General features: G+C 45.3%; 4 protein-coding genes across 4 annotated transcripts; 1 reads left to right on the top strand and 3 right to left on the bottom strand.

Annotated features, from left to right (window-relative positions):
• Positions 1-351: 351 nt before the first annotated feature.
• Positions 352-6,996, bottom strand: LOC128278850 (uncharacterized). The gene is made up of 7 exons (XM_053017576.1): positions 6,670-6,996; positions 3,995-4,819; positions 3,514-3,853; positions 1,597-1,927; positions 1,093-1,528; positions 879-1,031; positions 352-405 (listed from the first exon to the last, which is right to left on the bottom strand). The coding sequence occupies exons 1-7, from the start codon at positions 6,994-6,996 to the stop codon at positions 352-354; spliced, it is 2,466 nt and encodes an 821-aa protein (XP_052873536.1).
• Positions 6,997-9,343: 2,347 nt separating this feature from the next.
• On the bottom strand, positions 9,344-22,049 carry LOC128278849 (uncharacterized). Its single transcript, XM_053017575.1, has 12 exons — positions 21,165-22,049; positions 21,005-21,106; positions 20,650-20,943; positions 20,248-20,581; positions 19,942-20,182; positions 19,656-19,851; positions 13,165-13,453; positions 11,136-11,713; positions 10,615-11,070; positions 9,925-10,549; positions 9,612-9,852; positions 9,344-9,545 (listed from the first exon to the last, which is right to left on the bottom strand). Exons 1-12 carry the CDS (start codon positions 22,047-22,049, stop codon positions 9,344-9,346), a joined length of 4,443 nt encoding a protein of 1,480 aa, XP_052873535.1.
• On the top strand, positions 12,583-15,045 carry LOC128275643 (phenoloxidase 8-like). Its single transcript, XM_053014222.1, has 6 exons — positions 12,583-13,107; positions 13,184-13,537; positions 13,602-13,703; positions 13,770-14,397; positions 14,454-14,703; positions 14,772-15,045. The coding sequence occupies exons 1-6, from the start codon at positions 12,583-12,585 to the stop codon at positions 14,971-14,973; spliced, it is 2,061 nt and encodes a 686-aa protein (XP_052870182.1). The 3' UTR covers positions 14,974-15,045.
• LOC128275671 (centrosomal protein of 89 kDa-like) lies at positions 16,284-18,577 on the bottom strand. The gene is made up of 10 exons (XM_053014257.1): positions 18,362-18,577; positions 18,214-18,292; positions 17,978-18,132; positions 17,856-17,907; positions 17,749-17,789; positions 17,593-17,644; positions 17,404-17,531; positions 17,288-17,339; positions 16,605-16,765; positions 16,284-16,390 (listed from the first exon to the last, which is right to left on the bottom strand). Exons 1-10 carry the CDS (start codon positions 18,575-18,577, stop codon positions 16,343-16,345), a joined length of 984 nt encoding a protein of 327 aa, XP_052870217.1. The 3' UTR covers positions 16,284-16,342.
• Positions 22,050-22,278: the final 229 nt, after the last annotated feature.

Here is a 22,278-nt window from a genome sequence, read left to right as displayed (position 1 = left end):
ATCTACACTATATCCGAATCCTTTTCATCGAGATATCATTGATCGTTCTTCAAGACTGAAAAATGGAACCATGATGATGTTTATTTTATTGCCATATGTTTGCCCTCTTTTCGTTCAATTTGTGGCTTGGCCCTTTATCAGCTTTTAACTATGAATTAATAATATTTAGCGAAACTGTTTTGCATGTTTTGAAACTGTCTACAAAAGTGCAGACAGTTTAAGCACTTTTTCAAGTCACTAACTGACAATCTGTTCCGGCCATTAAAGCAGCAATTCAAAGCAATTGAAGCAGCATAAATTCCAAAATAAAACAGTGCAGCTTCTCGTGGTATTTGTTGTATTAGAAACGTTTTACTCCAACAGTGACATCAGAAGGGCGACGTAAGATCCCGCTGAATTGAGAATCTGGAAATATACGTTGCTCTATTGAAGTTTCTCTATCAATTGAGTAGCGATAAATTTCAGTAACTGTCAATGAACGAGGAATTTCTTGAAGTTTATTGAATTCCCATCGAGTTTGACAAAATGATATTAAATATTAAGCGGTACGGATTGCTGTGTGCAGTACCAACTTGAAACTAATTTTTATATAATCATTTGCCACAAAACTGGTGCAAAAAATAAAAGGCTTAGTTCAATTTTTTTATCATCAATGTACAGATACAAACCATTCGAAAAACAAAAAAAAGTTGTGACTAATTCAGTAGAATTATGAACATTTTGTAAATTCATCTAATAAAACTCAAACTCGGACACTACAAAGCTTACAGTAACCACAACGAATAGTTTATCTCTAGTTTACGGGCGTTCCAAAGAGTATAAAGCAAAAACTTATTGGTATTCTCCAAAAAGTTATCTGCTAGATTTAGAATGCGTACCGAGTTTAGCGTCGACAAGGAAGCCTGAGTGAATCCAGCTTTGGCGATAACAGGCTTACTAGATCGCATCATGCAATTGATAAGCATTTTTTGTGTTTGCGTGCTTGCGTTGTACCAATTACACCTGAAGACAGCGTTGTGAACCTGTAGACTCTTTTGAAAAAAAAAACATAAATCTTTTGTCCATTATCCTTGCGCCGGCGAATGAGCCTACCTCATACTCCAGCAGTGACCCATAATAGCAGTAGTAGGTAATTTGAATCGTAATGGCCATCCCGTATGCTATATAGACCACCATTTCGCTCGATCCGGCGGATATTACCAGTTGAAACCCGAGCATACACAACAAAAGGGAAGATACCAGCAACTGGTTGAGTATGATGAACTTATAGGCGCTTATAACACGCTCCGAGAGGCCTAGAATGTACGCATGGTGTTGAATAAGTGAACTCAACGATCCGAACTCTTCGTCGGTGCTTATTTCTTCAAATCGTTTTTGGATAACGATGAAATGAGCCAAAAGACCCGAGCAAAATGTTCCAAACGAAGAATCGCAGGCCACACATTCCAGTACGACCCAAAAGATAGCCACACTGCACCAGATAAAGAATACCGCGAACGTAGCAGGATGGCTGATAGAAAAAGGGAAGCTGTGGGGTTATTAAAAAAAGGATTTGTTGGTAGAGGCAGTCCATCTTTGACCGAATCACGGACTCACTACATCAATAACGGCAAACTGTAATCAGGTGTTTCCGAGACTAGGAACTTGAGCAGCGCTGAACCGACGAACAGGGTTCCCGTTAGCATGGCCGAAATTAAGTAGGCCCAGGTCAGGCGCAGGGCGATACGATTGTACTTTTCAACAATCCGCTGCTCACTGAGTCGCAAGTGTTGTTTGATCCTGGTGAACTCATACACAAATTCCCAAATTTGCTGCCGGAACGATCTCAGATTGTGTTGCCGTACCAATCCGAGATAGGCCGTAAACGTGGGCCCTAAACAGTCGCACAGTGGCATTATATCGTTCGCATGTTTGATGGCAAACATGACTGTTCCAAGCTTCATGAAGAGCACTGTGGAGAAACTTAAAAAGTACACTACTTTGTTGGCACCAGTGTTTCGTCTACCGACTCCAATGGCTGAGAAACAGAGTGATTGAACGCGAAAGAAATCAGGATTTTCGTGAGCCATGTTGCGCTCGCCAAAAGGACGTAACTATTGCACTGGCGTGCGTAATCTATGAGCTACCGTTTTAAAAGCGGGCCTACACATTTGACAACGGGTGCTCTTGCAAAAGGGCTACAATTAGTGGCTGTTCATCAATCACGTTACTAATTAGGGATATTTTGCGTGCCTTAAGACACACATTTGGTACGGGGAGAGAGAACGATCGGAACGAAGAAAACGATGCACGAGAACGTAAAATATTCAGGATAATTGTATTGGCTGTGGAAAGCAATTGCTCAACTTGATCGGCACAGGGATCAGCGTGCTCATTCCACAAACGAGTTTCACAGGAATAAGGAAACAATTTAGATGGCAAGTACTGTACAAGAAGAGCTTTAACTCTGACGATGAAAGGGATCTTTAGATAAAATATCTAGCACTTGTTTATCCAGCAGCCGTTCGTTGGATTTACTTATTGAGTACTCTCTGCCATGCTTCTTTCCATTTAAATTAGGTGCTTTAAATTATGGATAAAAAAGCACAAAACAAACTTTGTTTTTCAGAGGACTTTATTTTGGCTGTGCTTGAAAATACGATATTTCACTAAGAACGAAAGAGTCACTACCGAAACTAACCTACGTCTATACGTTGAGATGTGATCTATTAAAAAGATGGCTGTGCCTGCCGATTGGGACTTCCCAGTTTTGCTCTTCATTCATCATTACCTTGTTTTGACAGCAAGTAAATGATTTCAGGTCGAAAAATAAATTATTTCGGTGTGCAACCCATCATTGAAAGGGTTAAACTATGTCATCTTTTGTGCCTGAAAATGACGTTTTGCAGGGATTATAATTTTTCTACTCCTCTTGAAGAAAACTGCTTCGGAATCGCATCAAATGTCTGTCGGGATTTGTGTTTGGAAGATCGCAGTGCTTAAAAGCCGTTTTTCTAATAAAAGTGGAGGCGCCTGGTGCTCCGTGGCCTGAAGCACCAGGCGCTCCAAAAACCAAATCGGTTTCAGGATAGTATCAAATCACTTGGATGAGAGCTGTTATTCCTCACCGCGTTATTCACCAGACTGGGATCTTTCCGAATATCATTCTTTTTCATCGATGGGACACGTGTTGGCTGAGCAGCCCTTCGTTTCCTACGAGTAAGTCGAAATGGGATGACTAATTAGTTTACTTAAGAAGACGAAGAATTCTTTCGTCTGGGAATCCATGATTTAGCAGAGAGATAGGACAAATGTATAGCTAGCGATGGCACATACTTTGAATAAAAGAGAAAATCGCATAAACATGTTATAAACCATTTTTGTGTGTTAAAAACAGTTCACTTCTCAACGTATAGACCTAGTACTTTTCTGACATCTTTTTCTAGTATGTATGATGCGATTTCACTACAAGCAGCACAGTAAGCCGTATATAATGCCAAAACTCGATTCAAGTGTTTCGCGCAATGAATCCACGCCAAGTACGTTCCGTCATCAGAACCAACAAGGCAACGATGAATCCTACCACTAGAAATATGTACAGATAACGCATTTCGACCAAGCCGACCGAGGTGTACACACCGCTAGAATATTCACACTTTGGCTTTCGCTGAATCCAAAAGATGTGCAGCCTGTTGATGAGACCCACTTCTTGCTGCCATAATATTCGCTGCCGGAAAATCTCACGATACTTGCTGCCCTTCACTATAGGGATGCCGAAGAGAGGCACTCGAATGGCTTTGAGTTCCTTCAATTTGCATATGTCGTGAGGCTCAAACGTTTCTTTAATCAGTCTGTTTGCTGCATTTTCTTCCACCTGCACCGAGAACAATAATAGTAATTACTGAATGTGAAGCAATCGCACATAAAAGTAAAAGTAACGCATTGTGATGCCGATGCATTTTTAATTGATATCCATTAGGCTGGAAAACATCTAGCCTATGATCTCTACACTAACCTCAAATGCGAAGAGCCCATTTTTAACGCGTGCAATCCCTTCGTCAGCCTCGATAAACGCCTTTTCTCCGAGCGGCTTTATCTTTTTCAAGTAGAGCTCCCTCACTTCGGGATCCTGCGCCTCACGGTAGTACATACGACTGTAAGTGTTGTCCATAACTGCAGCGCGCAGTGGTGACTGGGTCAAATCCTTAATACTGGAAATCGCAAGGCTCGGGCTCTGCAACAGGGCCACAATGCTGGCGGAGTAGGACGTGACGATGAAAAAACTGGTGATTTGGATCGAAAACATCAACAGTCGGGTGCCGTTGCAATGCGGCACCAGTTCGTAGCCTCGCTGGAACATTGTACCAATAATGTAGATCAATGACTCGACTGCGGTAAACGATTCCACGGTCGTGAAGGTACGGATCAAAATCATCGACACCCAGTAGATGACCACCATGAGCAAACACGACACCCATACGCCGACACTGAACGGCAACTTGAATATGTTGGCAACAATCGAAAGCGGCGGCTGTCGAAATATGATGTTGCTTTTAATCCAAAGGGTACCTGCCAGGAAGTCTACTACCTCCAGGCGTTCGGCACGCATTAAAGCACCCGTGCAACCAAGCTCTATCGAATGGTTCTGGAACTTGCCGAAAAGGCCAGTGGTGAAGGTACCATTCTTCTTCCAGCCACCCTTATCTACTTGAATCATGTTAAGAGTAAAGTTCATCTCGTCCATCAACGCTTTAATGATAGGGAAATTGGACCTCATATACACATCGTGAATGGTGTCTGTCGTATCGTCTAGCCCCTTATAGTACTCTGGGGCAGTTACCTGAAAACGGAGGAAAGTATGAATCGCTAGTGCGTCGTCTTATCAAATCAAAAGCTACCGAATTACAAGTACAGGGTGAATATAAAAAAATGCAACAAAGTAAAACGCCATATCTTTTTCATTTTTGATTCAATTTTATTGAATGAAAGCAAAAAATGTCGGAAATTTCATAACATTTTAGAACAAATTAGGTTTGTTCGAATTGGCCACCTTTGGCACGAATTATGGCCTTCAAACGGCCAATGAAACCGTTACACGCTGCCCGCAAGTGGCTCTGCGGTATTTTGTCCCATTCTTGGCGAAGCGTTTGCTTGAGGTGATCGAAAGTTTGGTATTTTTTAGTTCAAACCTTGCTTTCTAAAATACCCCAGGCACAATAGTCCAACGGATTGGCATCCGGAGATTTTGGTACCCATTGTGCGGTGGAAATGAAGCGAGGAACCTCATTTTTTAACCATTCTTGGGTGGCGCGTGCTGAGTGCGATGGTGCTGAGTCCTGTTGGAATGTCCAAGGTCTGCGACCGAAATGTTTGCGTGTTCTAAGCTGCAATACACTCTTCAGAATATTTTGCGATAATATTCGGCATTTATTTTGACGCCACGATCGATTAATACGAGCGGATAGCGACCATCGGCTGTTATGGCGACCCACACCCCCACCATGGCCGGCGCTTGAGTTCTGGTGGCCAACCGAAGGTGTAAATTTTCAGCTGACCTCTCTGGCAAGTAAACACGATCATTTTGTTTGTTTACAAACTGCTGAATAACGAATGGTTTCTCATCGGAGAAAACCAAATTTGGCAGTTCACCACTTGCGGCCAAGCGAAGCAAGTCTTTGGCTCTTTCGAGTGTAACTTTTTTTTGTGCATCGGTAAGATCTTGCACTTTTTGGAACTTCAATGGCTTTAGTTCAAGCTCATTTTGCAATATTTGCCGAATGGCATACTGCGATATGTTCAGCGCACGAGCCATTTTTCGGCCACTGCGACACGCATTTCGATGAAGTCGCTTCTTCACTTTTCGAACCATTTCTGGTGATGTTGCTGTTTTTTTTCGTCCACTTCCTTGACGTCAGGCTATGCTACCAGTATCACTGTAACGAGCGATGGTACGAGACACAAAAGATTTATTAACATTTAAATGCTGCAGGGCTCTAAAGATAGCCACTTGTGGTTTTCCAGCCAAATATAATGAAATCATACTGTTACGGTTGAGTTCCATCACGAATAACTTTTTTTCTATAAAATTCCGACCAAAATGCTTTTGCACGCTTATAAACAATATAATGAACTGTCACTGGTATAAATCTGACAGCTGTCGGACGAGAGGTTTAGAAATGACAGCAGTCTGAAGTTTGTTGCATTTTTTTATATTCACCCTGTACTGTAACCATCGACAGAACTTACCGCGCTGGCACATGATATTTGAAAACCGTTCAAGTTGCGCCGTCGATGGTTTTGTTTTCTCAAATGCTCCAAACCAGCCCTGAGTGTTTCTTCGGTGTTTGCACCGGGCTGAATGTTGACTGCGATTTCTTCCATGACTAAGAGGGATTGTGAAGGGAACTTGAACACTTCGAACAGTTGCCAACGACGTCCTTCGTTTCGTGATCCTATTGCAATGTTTGTGTAGGGTAGCGCCTGTAGTGTGCGAAGTCGCTCGCTGTACAGCGTTTGCAGGTGCGATGGCGAGCTTGTAACTGGTTCGGTTCCATTTGCTTCTTCAAGAAATAGCCAAAATATGTTTCCTACCAGTAACTTATTCAACACTGTACCCTACACACTCAGAACATAAAAATGGAAGAGGTAAATAAGTCACATTGTTCACACGATCGTCGATATGAAGCATACCATTTTCCACAAATCAGACAGTACAGCTTTACACGTTGCGTCTACCAACATTCCACCCTTGGATGTCTTGCTGATGTCTGCCTCATCGATGGACTCTTCTTTCTGACCAATGAAACGAACTGCCATTCCGGCATGGTTCAGCATTTGGAAAAACCGATGCTTTTGCGCAGGCGGCCAGCAACAGAACACATTCAACCACTTCACATCTCTCGCCTTATAGTAATTTAGAGCCATTGAACTGACATCCTCAGCCCAAATGGTTCCCTGGCACAGCGACACAACGCAAGCCACTAAAATGGTAGCTTTAAAGATGGCCAAATGCGACATTATGGACCAAACGTTTCCGACTTAAAATCGTGCAGGACTGCAAAACCGTCAAATTTATAACCCCACAGTGCGAGAAGAAAAATTTGTCGGTAATCGCACAATTACCATAATTACGAGGCAATTTTTGCAATTTCTTGCACAATGCACAATCTCGTCTGCATAGTTGTGCATTGTTTAGTGTATTCATAACAAGGGAATAATGATGATAGCTTGTGGTGGATGCAGTCCCAGTAGCATAAACAATGAGCTCATCATAAACAGGATCGCGCCACCCGAGCGATGATCATTTATGCTGAGCACAGCAGAAAGGGTCACGTATGCCACCACAGTTAGGTCTCAGTAGGGTGAATAAGATTAAAATCAATATCATTCCAGACGCGGATGCGAGAGGTCGTACTCTTCGCATAACGTCCGATAGTCCGTTTATTAGACAACAGTCATACCAGGTTGAAATCTTGAAAATGGATTTTTTTTTCAGAGAAATCAAGTGTTTATTACATTGAAACGAAAAATTCAATTTTATTCAAAGTATTTGCCATCGCTAGTTATGCATTTCTCCTATCTTTCTGCTAAATCATGGATTCCCAGACGAAAGAATACTTCGACTTTTTAAGTAAATTAATTAGTCATCCCTTTTCGACTTCTTCGTAGAAAAACGAAGTGCTCTTCAGCCAATACTTGTCCTATCGATGAAAATGAATGATATTCGAAAAGAGCCAAGTCTGGTGAATACAGCGGAGGAGATAGCAGCTCTCAGCCAAGTGATTTCATTGTATCCTGAACCAGTTTTGCTTTGCGTGTAATAAAGCCGCCAGGCCATGGAACACCTGGCGCCTCCATGGTGGAACAGAAGGCACGGTTTTCTGGTCGTTTAACGATCATTGCATGATTCAAATTGATCATTCTGAATCATCTGAATTAACGGTTTCAGCAGATTTTTGGAGCTTTTTATGCATCACTCTTTTCTGTCCCATCAGAAAGTCCTTTTCTTGGAGTCCTCCGACGCCCTTTTCTTTGTGAAGTCAAAATCACTCTTTTTAATTTTTTAACCCACTCAAAGCACTACGATTTTCCAAAAACAAGCTTCGACAATCGTTTGATGCAATTCTGTAGCAATTTTCTTCAACAGGTAGCAGAAAGGCAACGATCCCCGCAAAAACCTATTTTCAGGCACACAAGTCGACATGTTTTAAACCTTTCAAAGATAGGTTGCAAATTATTTTTTTTCGAACTGAAATCCTTTGCCTTACCTTATGTCAAAATAAGGTAATGTTTCCAAAAAAGTAGAATGAGGAGGAAAAAATTTACAGGTAGAGCCCTCAGTTTCCCCAGCTGATAGAGCAGTCGGTAACGCTCGTCGCTGTCACGCAGCCGGCCATGGTTCAATTCCCGATACCGGCGTGACAGGAGGGTGGGCGCAAGGCTAACAACCTTGCCCGTAAAAACGATTCGTTACAGAGAGCATCAGAGATTAACATTGCCTTTGGTGCAGGCCAAGACCCAGCAGCGGTTGTAGCTCCAAATAAGAAGAAGAAGAAGACCACTCAGTTTACAATTTCCATTTTCATGTTTTAGACTTGGTAAATAACAATAGCTTTTCGCCTCAGAGGGCAGCGACCCTCCGAGGATAGGGAATAAAACTAAAAAAATAAATAAAGAAGAAACAAAAAATAAATAAATAAATATGCAAGAAAAAGATGGCAATACGAAATCGAAATGTTCAACTCGTGGAAGCCTTCATCGTGTTGAGCATGTAGCTCTGTCTTTGGGTTTCATCGGTGCCGAATACTACCTACAAGATCATCTCCCTCGTTCTGCAGAAACGACTGTCACCATAGGTTGATGAGATAGTAGGTAACTATCAGGGAGGACTCCGAAAAGGAAAGTGTACAACTGATCAGATCTTCACCATGCGGCAAATCGATGAAAAGATGATTGAGTATGATATGATAGCATGGCCATAGCCAGCCAGATCTTGTCCTGCTCCTGCTTTTAATCTGGACATTAACTCAAGCTAGCTTGGACAATCTCGGTCTGTAGCTAAACCAGAATAAGAAGAGAATGGCTGTACTAATTTAAAAATTTAAAAATTCTAAATAAAAAATGTATTAAACTAAATTAATAGGGAGCCGAAGTCGTCGTGAGAGCCAATTCGGCGCCAAGATAACACGATGATGGACGAAGAAGCTCGATGGCGATTGCAGCGAAGAGATGCTCTATTGCAGGCCACGAACCGCTCGGTGGTCGTAATGCGTAATGAAGGAAGGGAAACATTTGAAAAGGATTATGATGAAACCTCAATTTATTTGACATTAGCCGATTCGCCGAACTTAACTTTCGTGCATTCTTAGGTTCGCGCAACAACGGTGTTCGTAAAGCGCACCGTTACCCTCGCCAGGCGCATGTTTTGATAAGGCGCGACAAAGTCTGCCATTGACCTGACCGCGTTGGGAAAGCGGCGATCAAACGGGAAGCCCATATTCCGCGCATCGGGATACGTCCTGTCCTTCAAACCGCAGAACGAGTGTGAGTCATTGCATCCCATTTTTCTGAAAGGAAGGCAAGGGAAAAATCTAAATCAATCAGTTCACCAATTGGGATCGATCGGTGCGCACTCATCGAATTGAGGATCAACTTTATCGTTGGCGTAGTTTGACACCATCGCAAAGAGATCGTACTCCACCCCGAACGCGTCTCCTTTGGGAACGAGCATATGCGAGGGCCACCCGCAGCCGCAGAACCGGAAAGACGTATCGCCTACGTTCGATTGAGCGACGTTTCGGAAGGTACGTTCGTAGGGAATTACGACACTCGAGTTCGCCGATCGACGAAGTATGTTGTTCACACCCGATTTCACTAAAACCAACCATGCGGCGTGGAATCGTTAGAATCGTCTAGCCAGCTCGAGTGGACAGTATAGACACCTACAGCTCACCCGGAACGTGTCCATTTCGATTGCATTACGCCGTTGCTCCTCCAGCGACAAAGGCCTTGCGCGTTCGTTGCGCGTAGGAGCGAGGTAAATACGGATCGTGCCGTCGCGTGCCGCCCCGGATACGGTTATCTGGAAGCGATAATTGAATGCTGCGTGCTGCAGGTGCGTGAAGGTAACGAAAGCGTTTCCTTCCGGGCCAAAATCAAGTCCGGCCCCCAGATCGACCTGCGACCGCTGCCAGAAGGTTAGCAGCATGTTCTTCGCCGCCGGCTGCCTGTCGAGCTCGGTTTCGAACTTTACCAGGTTCACTCCGGGGTTCGACAAATCGGTGGCCGTGTAGGGCGAGAAGCGGTTCTTGTGCCGTTGGAAAATACTGTCCACGTAGAGGTGCCATCGGTAGAATATCGGATCACGCATCGCCGTCGTTACATCGCCCATCACACCGAAACTTTCCAAATACTCGCCCTGCGGATCGTGGATGAACGCGAGCAAAACGTGTCCACTGTTGTGTGTATCTCCGTACAGCCGGGGATTGATCGAGATTGCGGAACTTTCGACAATATTGCCCAGAATGTCGATTCCTCTGAAGTTGTCCAAGGGTACGCGTTGGCCGCTGGTCTGGAACCGATCAAGGGGAGGTCATGGGCCGAGGCGGTTTCATAGACGGGCGTTTCGCTCCTTACCATGACTGCCCATCCTTCATCGATAGCTTCCATCACCCGCTGTAGCTGCTGCTCGACGTCACTGATTATTACTCTCAGCTCATCGTCCGGTCTATCGACGTCCGCCAGCGTCATGTTCCGGTACCGTGCCGGATAGGTACGGTTGTTGGCACTCCGTATAATTTTCGGATAGTAGGCCTCAGGGATAGGACCTCGCAAACTATCGAGCGCCGCAACGAATCCCAGTCCATTGCAGAAGCGATCGATTTGATATCTGGCGACCAGCTGTTGGTGCATGTAGTAGAACAACTCGCCACGTCGATCCTTCTGCACGACACTAGGTGGGCCTTCGGCCGGATACACCAAATGCCAGTGCCAGTGGTGCAAGTTGACACCGATGTCCTCTCGGAAGTAAGCCATTCGCTGTTCCGTGATTCTATCCGAAGCCGTGTAATTTAGCGGTATATCCACAGCCATCTAACGCAAAGAAGGAGCCCGCACAATGGGTTGAAAAATCCTTCGACACGGACGGTTCCACATACCCGGTTCGGTTCGAGGACGGCACGACCTTCTTCGAGCATCCTAGGAAAGACGGCTGGATCTACGAACTGGTCGGGAAAGAGGTGCAGGAATGAGGGAACGGGAACACTTTCCGTATCGCTGCGATGGAGAAGCGCCGTCGATAGCGCGTACTGGAACAGGGGACCGTTCAGGCGATCTCTTGCAAACGCGGCCACTGCTACGAGCGAGTCGGCGTCAGCCTGCGACAAGAAAAATTCAATCAATTGTCCCGCGATCCGGCGGTGCTTCGGGATGAACAGGGAAAATGCGCCTCGCCGGGGAACGTCTTCCGCAAACTTGAGGTTCGGCTCCGGAATGTCCGGTATGGCAACGCGTTGCGGCACCGCACCGGTCCCACTAGCTCCTCCAGCCGACAGTGCAATACTAAACCGATTGGTCAAATTTAGCCCGATAGGACGGTAGCGCTCGGTGAAGAATCGTTCGGGCAAATCGAACAACAGTTGTCCTTCGTTTTTCGGGAAAAACAATGGTTCGTACGGATGCTGCAGCAATCCGCGAAACTTGTGACCGATCGTAGACATGATGACGTAGTCTGTCACTATCCGGAACAAACTTCACCGTGTACTTCAACGGAAGAGCTGCAAGAAAATAGTTAAGCACCAGTGAACGGGGCGGTATATATGTGGCCCCGAAAGAAACCGGGTGACGCCACAGTTTAGGAAAGCAGTTACCTAACCTAACCACAACATTGATAACGTTTAGAAATTCGCTAGCCACATTTTTGACCAAACCATGTTCGGAACCGAATTGGGTTTGTATTTTGCAGAAGTTCAAAGTTCAGTCCCTATAATTGGTACTGTACATAGGTCCATCGTTAAACAGGGCACCAGCCATGATCAGAGAAACTGGAAGGAATGCCTAACCATTTTGGCTTTCTCAAACCAACCACGTCTTGGCAGGATAAGCCAATCTGAACTGGCTAATTGGGATATGTTCTGGAATCTCTCCGTCAACAGCCTTTTAAAGTCAACTGTAGCATAGATGTGCGAGCCAGACCAATGGCTTAATTATTCATAACACGCCCTTTTATTCTAGTTCTGCTGAAAGGGGCTCTGAGTATGATTTCCAGCATCAAGCCTAAAGCCTGTGTGACGATAGCAATAACGTACAAAAAGCTGAGGCCACTGCTGATTAAAAAAGGCTGGTTGAAGCAGCAATGCTTATGCCCGTCAGGGTTTCAAATCTATCGCTTGATAGTCTAGCTGCGGTTGCGGTCAACGGTTAGACCCAAAAGCGGATTCTAAATTTATGTTCCAATTTTGTACGTTTCATGTGGTTTCGACGCTACGGCTACTGTCGTATATAAAGTGAAGCAGTTTCTCTGTCAGTTTACCAGTTAGCCTCAACAGCCAGGCCTCAAACACAGTGACCGTACGAAACGCGTTCCGTGGAACACCAAAACCCAGAATGGCAGACAACAGAAAACTGCTCGCGCTACTGCAGCGTCCGCTGGAGCCGACGTTCTATCCGAAGGACGACGGTAAAACGGTGGTCGATCTGCCGGAGAACTTTTTGACGGAGCGCTACCGCCCGATCGGGGCCTCGTTGCAGAGTCGGTTTGGCAACGATGCCGATACGCGCATCCCCGTCCGGAGCGTAGCGCCTCCGAGCATCAGCTTTGCCGAGGCAATCCCGCGTCGCGGAGGTTTCTCGCTGTTCAACCAAGCGCATCGCAAGATTGCTGGCGATCTTATCAACCTGTTCCTGACCCAGCCGAACGTGGACACACTGATGAGTGTTGCCGCCTACTCTCGCGATCGTTTGAACCCTGTCCTGTTTCAGTACGCTCTCGCGGTGGCAATCCAGCACCGTCCGGACACGAAGGATCTCAACATTCCGTCGTTTTTGGAGCTGTTTCCCGATTCGTTCGTGGACCCGTCGGTGTTCCCCAAACTTCGCGAAGAGGGTTCTGTGGTTCAAATGGAAAACAGAGTAAGTTGGTTCGATGGTCAAAGGGCAAAGCTTCACGCTCGACGGTGCTGCACTTACGGTTGCTTGGTTCTTCTAGATGACGATCGATATTCCGATGAACTACACCGCCTCCGATCGCGAAGACGAGCAGCGTTTGGCGTACTTCCGAGAAGATATCGGAGTCAACCTGCACCATTGGCATTGGCACCTGGTCTACCCAGGAGAAGGCCCGGATACGGTCGTCCGAAAGGATCGACGAGGAGAGCTGTTTTACTACATGCACCAACAGCTGATTGCACGCTACAACGTCGAGCGCTTCTGCAATAAGCTTTCCCGGGTTCGTCCGCTCACTAGCCTGCGCGAACCACTGCCGGAGGGGTATTTCCCGAAGATTATCCGCAGTTTGAACAACCGCGCGTTTCCTCCACGTCCCCAGAACACGGTGTTGAGGGTAAGTGCTCTTGGAGTGCGGTAGGAGTGGTTTCATAATGATGCACAATTTGCTCCCTACGCAGGACATCAATCGGGTTGACGACTTGGTAAACTTCACCGTTAGCGACCTGGAGCGTACAGAGAGTCGCATAGCAGAGAGCATCGATGGTGGCTTCGTTGTTGGCGTAAGGCGAAAGAACATCTCTTGTTTTCAGGCAGCCAAACATAATCACTTGTTGTTGAACTTACAGCCCGGCGGTGCACGGACCCCTCTCGATGAGCGCACGGGCATCGACGTGCTAGGCAACATCGTAGAACCGTCGAGTCTTTCGGTGAACGCTACCTATTACGGAAATTATCATGGCAACCTACACAATATTATTGCGTACAGTCACGACCCCGATAACCGTTTCTTGGAGGGCTATGGTGTAGTTGGCGAGTTCCAAACTGCAATGCGTGATCCGACCTTCTACCGCCTGCACGCTCAAGTTGACAACATGTTCCACCGGTACAAGCGAACGCTCGCTCCCTACGGCGCTGATCAGCTGAACTATGGCGGTATTCAAGTACAGTCAGTCGGGGTGCAACTCAACCGACCGAACGCGCCGGCTAACGTGCTGCTGACGTACTGGCAGCGATCCCAAGTGGACTTAGCCACCGGTCTGGACTTTGGGCCCCAAGGAAACGTGTTTGCGTCCTTCACCCATTTGCAGCACGCCCCGTTCACATATCGGCTCGCGGTTAACAACAGCTCGGGAGGCGCTCGGCGCGGAACTTGCCGCATTTTCATTGCTCCAAGGACCGACGAGCGGAACACTGCTCTCACGATGAACGAGCGGCGTTTGCTGATGGTTGAGTTGGACAAGTTTACGGTGAACTGTAAGTTGTACTTCACACAAGCCCGCGGAGCCCAGACTAACCCAGACTGCCTTTAGTGAATCCCGGAACGAATAACATTGTGCGACGCTCGGAGCAATCGAGTGTCACTATTCCGTACGAGAGGACTTTCCGGCAGGTGGCGCTGTCCAATATCAACGAACCAAGCACCGAGGCATTCCGCTTCTGCAATTGTGGTTGGCCGCATCATCTGCTGATTCCGAGAGGAACTCCGGAGGGGATGCAGTTCGATCTCTTCGTAATGATCTCCAACTACGCCGACGACACCGTCAATCAGGACTTTGATGAGTACGAGTTTTGTCTAGTGTTGAACGTGGAGCGTGGTTCATTGTAGCATTGTTGTTTGGAATTTTCAGAAACGTCAATTGTAACGATTCCCACTCCTTCTGTGGCCTGCGCGATCGGCTGTATCCTGATCGTCGTCCGATGGGTTATCCATTCGATCGACCCGTCCCCCAGCAGGTGACTAACTTGGCTCAATTTATAGCCTCCAACACCAACATGGCGACTGCACAAGTGCAAATTCGTTTCACGAATACGATCATCGCGAGAACTTGAACCACGACCCAGAACAGAACTTGTGCGCAAACCCTACTGGACTTGGAACGGAGACATCTGTATGCATTGAAAGCTGACATGCTCAATAAACTTTTATAACCTTGTTCTTCTTGCAAAAAATGGAGTTTTACCTATTTATTTATTCATTCATTTTTCGTTATTATACCTTCATAATTAAGTAGCTAAAAATTGCTCTTTATTTTGGGATTTTGTTTGCATATCTCTGGCGCTACCTACCAGTCGCTCCTGTTCCTGTTAGTGTTTTTACGGCTCCAGAAAACCGAATGTTTTCAGGTCGGCTGGCCGGGACGGTGAATTTTTGCGTTTTCCCAAATGTTTTCCCTGAAGCTTCCGACGGATTCGGACGGACGGTTGATTTTCTTTCGTGCCTTGCTACGAGTCTTACCTTACTTTCCTGCCCCATTTCTTTTGGTGGCCAATTTCTTTCCAAAACCAGCAGAAATGAAGAAAATTCTAATGACGGCTTTTGCGGTTGTTTGGAAGAGGAAATGTTTGGAATTCATTTCCACGGCCACAGGGTACAGGCCGAGGGTCTTAAAGAGAAACACTACAATGAATAGCCCTATCATAAAGCTGGCCCCCACCAGGCAGCGGTCCGTAAAGGTGATCTCCTTCTGCGGTGGTTGCACCCATTGGGTTCTTGGGCACCCAATCTCTTCTTGTGCGTCGTAAATTATCTACTGGTTGATCTCTGTTGTTCGCTCGATGATTTGGCACTGCAGTTCTGGATAATTAAATAAATGAGGAAAAAATCGAAAACTGAATTTATCTGAAAAATTGGGGAGCACCCGTTGGGATAGAGATGTTCCTTTCTGCGTGGCTGACAAAAAAGCATCACTTGACTTCCTAGTTTAATTGTACAGACAGATGATGGTTGATCAGTCAACCACGAAAGCACCACCAGTGTTTCCCGTTTCTCCACTAAACCGCTCTTATGCTTTGTGCTTTCGATCGATTAGTGGGTCCCTTCGGTCTGTCCCAGCCATGAATTGTTTTGCTGTTTATGACCCCAAGGGTGGACGGACGGACATTTCTTACAGCTCCACAGATTGAGTAACTACCAGAACGTTACATTTTTTACATAAATATTTAATCACCAACGCGCGGTACATTTTTGAAATGGTTAAAACACTTTTGAAGATTTCCCTTGAACATAAGTAAAAGAATCGTGAAAATCTCATAGCTTGGGCAACTGCTCTCGTTTTCGATTAATGCCGGGTAAACCTCCCAGCACGTTGGAACGTTTTACGACACTGTCCGAGTGCTCTAGCAACAGTCTTCGGTGTGGAGCTGCATATTTACAAGAGACTCAAACTGTTCACCGCACAGTGGACATGTGTACAGCCCATTACTGTTTGGCTCGATGGTACTGGTGACCGATTGAGTGGATTCCAAACTGAAAGAATAAAATGTTTGCTATTCAGAGATGCGTCTTAACGATCACACGAGGTACACTATAATAATTACACTGCAATAATTGCAAAAATTACACGCTCCATTTCACGCATCTGTGTCCGACACACCTCTAAATTGTATTGTGTTTCATACTTTTTCATTTTGCAGCTCAATCTGCAAATGGTTCTGTTTTTGTCATATATAATCTTTCTTACCTCTGCCACGATGAGTGCATTTCGCTCGGTTATTTCGATTTTCTCATTCTCCATTTTTGTCAGACTTTCTGTTAGATTATCAAACCTAATCCGGTGTTCCTCTGTGGTTTTCTGTAGCTCTTGCGCAATAGCCTCTCTTTGCTTTGTAACCGTATCAAGCTCTAAAAATTTCCAAATCATTTTTATTATTTGCAACGTGCTATGATGGCTTTTATGGTTCCGGTGACACAATGCTAATGTGCCTGCAAATGTTTGTTTTGAGCTAATAATATTATGAGCAAAAACAATAACAATCGTTTTATCAAAATGTGTGTTTCTGTAACTTGTTGCACGTTAATAATTCATTACATTAAACTGCCACACGATATATAAAGTACACTGAAAATAGCTTTTAATAAGAAATCTGAAAATGAGATGATGGCAACACTAGAGCAAATATGTAAAATGCATTTATGGAACTCAGGAAACTGCTCTTGCTTGATTAATCCATTAGCTCCTTTCACAGTGTTTTGCTCTGAATCGAAGTCTGAACTTGAAACACTATAAAGCACCAGGAAAATACTATAACTTGACACAAATTAGCTGTATTGAAGTTTCAGAAATCGTATTATTCAACTATTTGAGTAAGAGAGATGATTTTGGCATGCAGCAAATGTTTTGATTTGTAAATAACTGTATGATACCTTTATCTTTACCCTGCCCAACCCGACACAGTTCGTCACACTTGTTTGCCATCTGTAAAATCAAATCAAGCATTTTAAGAGAACAACCTTTTTAGCGTAGTCTAAAAAGCACTAACATCAGCTAATTGCGCACACGTGTCTTCCACCTTCTTTTCGAGTTGCGCCACCGTAACACGATGTCTTTCGGACTCAGCAGCATGTTTCGCCATCAAGCTCTCTCGACAGCCTTTTAGTTTGCTAATTTCTTCAAAATCAAAGTGTGAAATTAGTTGGGAGTGATGGAAACATTTCAGTAATCCTTATACCTTTCTCCAAACGCTCACATTCAACTCTACTTGATCGCAGTTGCTCATTCGCCTGCGGAAGAGTACAAAAGAATTAGTAATTAGAGTTAACAATAAAACTCAATATCTAACAACAACTTCAATGTAATAATTGATTTACAAGTCTTCTTAGCATACCTCTACAAGTTCACTCGCTTTTTCTTTCAACTGAATACACTCTAAAAAGATAAAGAAGTGGCAAAGATTGTAGCTGTTTGCCTGTTCAACATACCAATCATGATTACCGTTTAAAATAGTATCAGCTAATTTTCCCAGACGTCTGTTCTCCGCCTTAAGCTAAAAGAGGGTATTAGACAAAGCATATTTATGACTCCACGCAGTATCTGAAGCGCAAATAATGTCTCACATTTTTTATCGCTACAGCATCAGCAGAGGTCGGCTGCTGGCTGTTGCTGGAAGATGGAGCATCAGCGTTTCGTTTTGAGTTTCCCTTCGCTTGACCGGTCTTGTTCGACGCTTGAACATCTAGATTAAAATTGATGTTCCATTTCAGCTTACTACCTGAAGTATCCAAACAGCAAATGTTTCGGCATAAAATGACGTCAGTTTCTGTGTATTAACTTTTTTTTTATCGTGACACACCCAAAGGACGCATTATTACACCTGCTACAGTGTTCAGCCAGCCTTTCTTTTCACGCGATCCTTTACGTTTGTGTTTTTCCTAGCGATAAGGGAGGAACATTTTATGTTAAACGACATGATTCGACCGTCCGTGGCACCAAATCAATACCGTTTTTGCATCCTGCGCATTGCTTGTTGTTCCACTGTCACTGTCACGATCGGTTTCTCTCGATTCCTCCTCTAATTCGTCATAATCACCACAGCAATCCTCCTCCTCGTCGATATCTCCGCCGTCGTCGTCGTCGTCGTCATCAACTAGCAGGTCCTTCGTGATTTCTAATGCCACTTCAGCACGTTTTCGGATCAGTTCACTATTGGTCTCCATTGTAGGGCAAGTTACACAGCAAACATAGGGTGGCAATGAACATCAACAAACATTCACACTGAACTTCAGCAGGAAACTTGGCCGGGTTTAATTATATTCGTGCTCATGCTTCGTAAACCCTTAACGGCTGAGAAACCGGCGCATCGGCGCATGCGTAAAATGTATGCTGAATTGGGGTATACAAAAGAGATTGACTTAGTTATACTCGTATGGCAAATTGTACGCAATTGAACTGTCCGCACAAACAGCTGCGGGAAAAAGACATGCCGAAGCATATGGGCTCAAGGAACGTTACACATCTCGGTAACTGTGACCCATAGGGTTCGATTAATTGGTTTAAAGCCCAATAAATTTAACGTTAAAAATACTGTCTGGCAATGAATTCTAACAGAAGACTACAAACTAAGTTAAACTCGAGCGAAATGGAACACACACACCCACGGAACACACACATAACTATTTGTTTATCACTACAACCCCCTTTTTCATTTCAAAATTGTCAGCAACTCCGATGGAGAAGCTTTAGTTATTTCTCGTTTCACATTTCTTTCACGTTTCGGGTACAAATGGTTACGGAGATCGGAGGTGAAGTTCTAGAGATTGTAGCCTTTTCTTTCTAATCACTTCACTTACCTTTCATAATATGACAAAGATACTTGAGAATATAAAATATCTTGACTCAAAACACGGATCCATCTAATTGAGACAGCTAACCATACACGACATTTTGCACTTTTTAGCGTGTGATTTGTTTCTACTTCCCACATTTATTTTTATTATAATATACGATACCTTCAATAACGAGACAGCAACATTGTTTTTTATGTTTCATTTTGTTAATTATTTTTGTTCCTTAGCTAATTATATTACGCATAGGTTTTGTCACATAAAGTTTTTTTAGGGCGCCCAGAAGGAAAATGATAGGCCCCGTTTGAGAAGTTATTAGGTTATTGTTGTCTTTCAGTTATTATTATATTTATTTTCTTGTGCTACGCAATAGCGGAATAAATTCGATAAAATTCTTTCAGCTCATGTTTAATCTTTTTACATGTGTTATATAAGGTTCAGCACTTTAGACTCGCGCGATCACCGTATTCGTAAAGCGAATTTTCACCGGTGTTGTGCGCATGTTTCCGTATGGCTTTATGAATTGTGCCAGAGTTCCCACGGTGGGAGCAGTAAAACGATCGAACGGATAGCCCATGTTCCGGGCATCCGGATAGCGGCGATCACGTAAACCACAGAATGAGTGGGAATCGTTGCAGTTCACAGATCTACATAGGAAAGTGTGAAAGTGTTGTTAATTTCCAGTTGATCTAATATAAAGCAGGAAGAAACCAGTGATTGTGTGCTGTGTGACTTACTCATCGAAGTCCTCAACGCGGTCCTGACTGTAGTCGGAAATCATGACGAAGAACTCATACTCTATACCACCGGGCCCTCCCTTAGGAAGCAGCAAATGGGAAGGCCAACCGCAGTTGCAAAATTGTATCGCGTCGTTGCGAGTTATAGCTGATGCGGCCACATTCGTAAAGGTTCGCTCGTAAGAAATAGTCACACTCGATTGATCGGAACGTCGAATGATCGTATTGAGCCCTGGGTTCACTGGAAACAGAATAATTAACCGTAACTGTAGACAGTGGTTCGAACGGCTTGTGAGAGTCACTTACACGACACCGTAAACTTGTCCAATTCAATCATCAGACGCCGCTGGTCAGGGAACGCAATAGCGTTGCCTAGCTCGTCCGTCTTGGGACCCACGAATATGCGTACGGTTCCTCGGCGCGTTTCGTTAGCCCGGTTCGTGGACTTGATCTTGTAGGAAAACGGGGCATGCTGAAGATGGGTAAAAGTGGCGAACAAATTGCCAGCGGGACCAAAGTCAAGCCCTGTGCCCAGGTTTACTTGCGACCTTTGCCAGAAAGTGAGAAGAATATTCGGCGGAGCATTGGCTTTGTTTAGCTCAATGGCGAAGTCGTCGACGGACACGTCAGCGTACAGTAGCTGGATAAAGGTACAAGAAAATTCGCTCATTATGGAACATACGAATACGATCATTATCTCATCATCACCTCTTTGCTACCGTATGGACTGAACCGCTGCTTGTGTGTCACGAAAAGGTTATCGATGTGTTGATGCCAACGGTAAAACACCGGATCACGCATTGCGGTCGTATTATCGCCTACCACACCGAACCCTTCCAGAAAAGAGTTATCTGGATCGTGTATGTAGCCCAACATGTTGTGTCCGTTGTTATGCAAGTCCCCGTAGAGCTGCGGATTGACCGATAACGTACTCGCTTCGACCATGTTGCCCAGCAAATCGATTCCAGCTTGGTTATCCAAAGGAACACGTTGACCGTTGGCCTGAAAGCGGAACGAATCGTTCTTTCCTGTGCCTCGTACAATGATGCTTTTCTGTTCTTACCGACTGAGCGAAACCACTGTTGATGGCTTCGAATATCCTGGCCGTCCAGGTTTCCATGTTCGCTATTGAAACCACAACGCCATCTTCAACGCGATTTAAGTCCTGCACGGATAAGCTTAGTATCAAGCACAGTCTCTACTTAAAGGCGCACTATACTCACGCTAAGAATTTCATTCGGATGACGCGAAGGATAAGACCTCCCATCAGAGCTGCGTGTAATCTTGGGAAAGTATCCCTCGGCGATCCGTTCTCGAAAGTTATTGAACGGCCGTACGCGACCCAAACCATTAGCAAACCGCTCGGCGGTGTAGCGAGCCATCGTCTGCTGGTGCATGTAGTAAAACAGCTCTCCCCGTCGATCCTTTCGCACGATACGATCTGGGCCACGCGCCGGGTATACCAGGTGCCAATGCCAATGGTGAAGGTTGACTCCGATGTCTTCCCTCCAGTAGCCCAGCCGTTGCTCATCGACCCGGTCGGAGGCCGTGAAATTCATCGGAATTTCCACCGCTCGCCTGCTGTCCTGGTCGACCAAGTTTCCTTCCTCCCGTAGCTGTGGTAACACCGTCGGACTCACGTACCGGTCTGGGAAGAGTTCCAGAAAATTGGGAATCTCTACGTTCCGCGTATCGGGACGATGCATGAGGGCTACGGAGAGTGAATACTGGAACATGGGCCCATTGACGCGATCACGCGTATAAGCGGCCATTGCGCTGAGCGTTTCCGGGTTCGTTTGGTTCAGGAACAGTTCGATAAGGCTGGCCGCCGCTTGCTGGTGTGTTGGCTGGAACACAGAAAACGCCCCCCGCCGACTCACCGGATCCGCGAACGCCAGGTTTGGTTCCGGCGTGATGTTCGCTAAAGAGATTCGCGTCGGAGCGTTGGTGTTGTAACGGTTCTGCAATGTGGGTCCAAACGGTCGATAGTTTTCCGTTAAGTAACTATCGGGCATATCGAAGTACAGCTGACCGTTAGACTTGGGCACTATCGTAGGCTCATACGGTCGCTGCAGAAGCCCGCGAAATCGGACACCAATGTCGTTCATTTTGCAACTTGTTCCAAATGTGGTGGTTCTGCGCACGTCTCTTTACACTGCCCGACGACTGAAGGCACACACCGCGATACCCTCTTTATATGCCTAAGTTCCAGTTTAGGCTAACAATTGAGCGGGAGTTTATCAAATCGGGAGTCCACCACAAGACGAACGGTTATCTCGGTTATGAACCGCCGAAACCGTTCCCAGTGGCTCGCTGCTATTTGGCTGCCAACAGCAT

The sequence above is a fragment of the Anopheles cruzii genome, chromosome 2 (genome assembly GCF_943734635.1).
Source record: "Anopheles cruzii chromosome 2, idAnoCruzAS_RS32_06, whole genome shotgun sequence".
Taxonomy (NCBI): Eukaryota; Metazoa; Arthropoda; class Insecta; order Diptera; family Culicidae; genus Anopheles; species Anopheles cruzii.
Note: the sequence above shows the minus strand (reverse complement) of the source record. Positions and strands in the feature narration are given on the sequence as shown.

Bases quoted from the DNA above. Each gene is read 5' to 3' on its own strand.
- LOC128278850 (XM_053017576.1), bottom strand. From the start codon at position 6,996: ATGTCGCATTTGGCCATCTTTAAAGCTACCATTTTAGTGGCTTGCGTT. The intron at 4,820-6,669 runs GTATGCTTCATA...CTCCGTTTTCAG, and splicing joins TGTCTGATTTGTGGAAAATG to GTAACTGCCCCAGAGTACTA. The intron at 1,032-1,092 runs GTAGGCTCATTC...TTTTTTCAAAAG, and splicing joins GGTCACTGCTGGAGTATGAG to AGTCTACAGGTTCACAACGC.
- LOC128275643 (XM_053014222.1), top strand. From the start codon at position 12,583: ATGGCAGACAACAGAAAACTGCTCGCGCTACTGCAGCGTCCGCTGGAG. The intron at 13,108-13,183 runs GTAAGTTGGTTC...TGGTTCTTCTAG, and splicing joins TGGTTCAAATGGAAAACAGA to ATGACGATCGATATTCCGAT. The intron at 14,398-14,453 runs GTAAGTTGTACT...GACTGCCTTTAG, and splicing joins GGACAAGTTTACGGTGAACT to TGAATCCCGGAACGAATAAC.
- LOC128275671 (XM_053014257.1), bottom strand. From the start codon at position 18,577: ATGGAGACCAATAGTGAACTGATCCGAAAACGTGCTGAAGTGGCATTA. The intron at 17,645-17,748 runs GTATGCTAAGAA...ACTCTTCCGCAG, and splicing joins AAGCGAGTGAACTTGTAGAG to GCGAATGAGCAACTGCGATC. The intron at 17,340-17,403 runs GTTAGTGCTTTT...TTGATTTTACAG, and splicing joins CGTGTGCGCAATTAGCTGAT to ATGGCAAACAAGTGTGACGA.
- LOC128278849 (XM_053017575.1), bottom strand. From the start codon at position 22,049: ATGAACGACATTGGTGTCCGATTTCGCGGGCTTCTGCAGCGACCGTAT. The intron at 20,944-21,004 runs GTAAGAACAGAA...TTCCGCTTTCAG, and splicing joins ACAGTGGTTTCGCTCAGTCG to GCCAACGGTCAACGTGTTCC. The intron at 10,550-10,614 runs GTAAGGAGCGAA...GATCGGTTCCAG, and splicing joins ATGAAGGATGGGCAGTCATG to ACCAGCGGCCAACGCGTACC.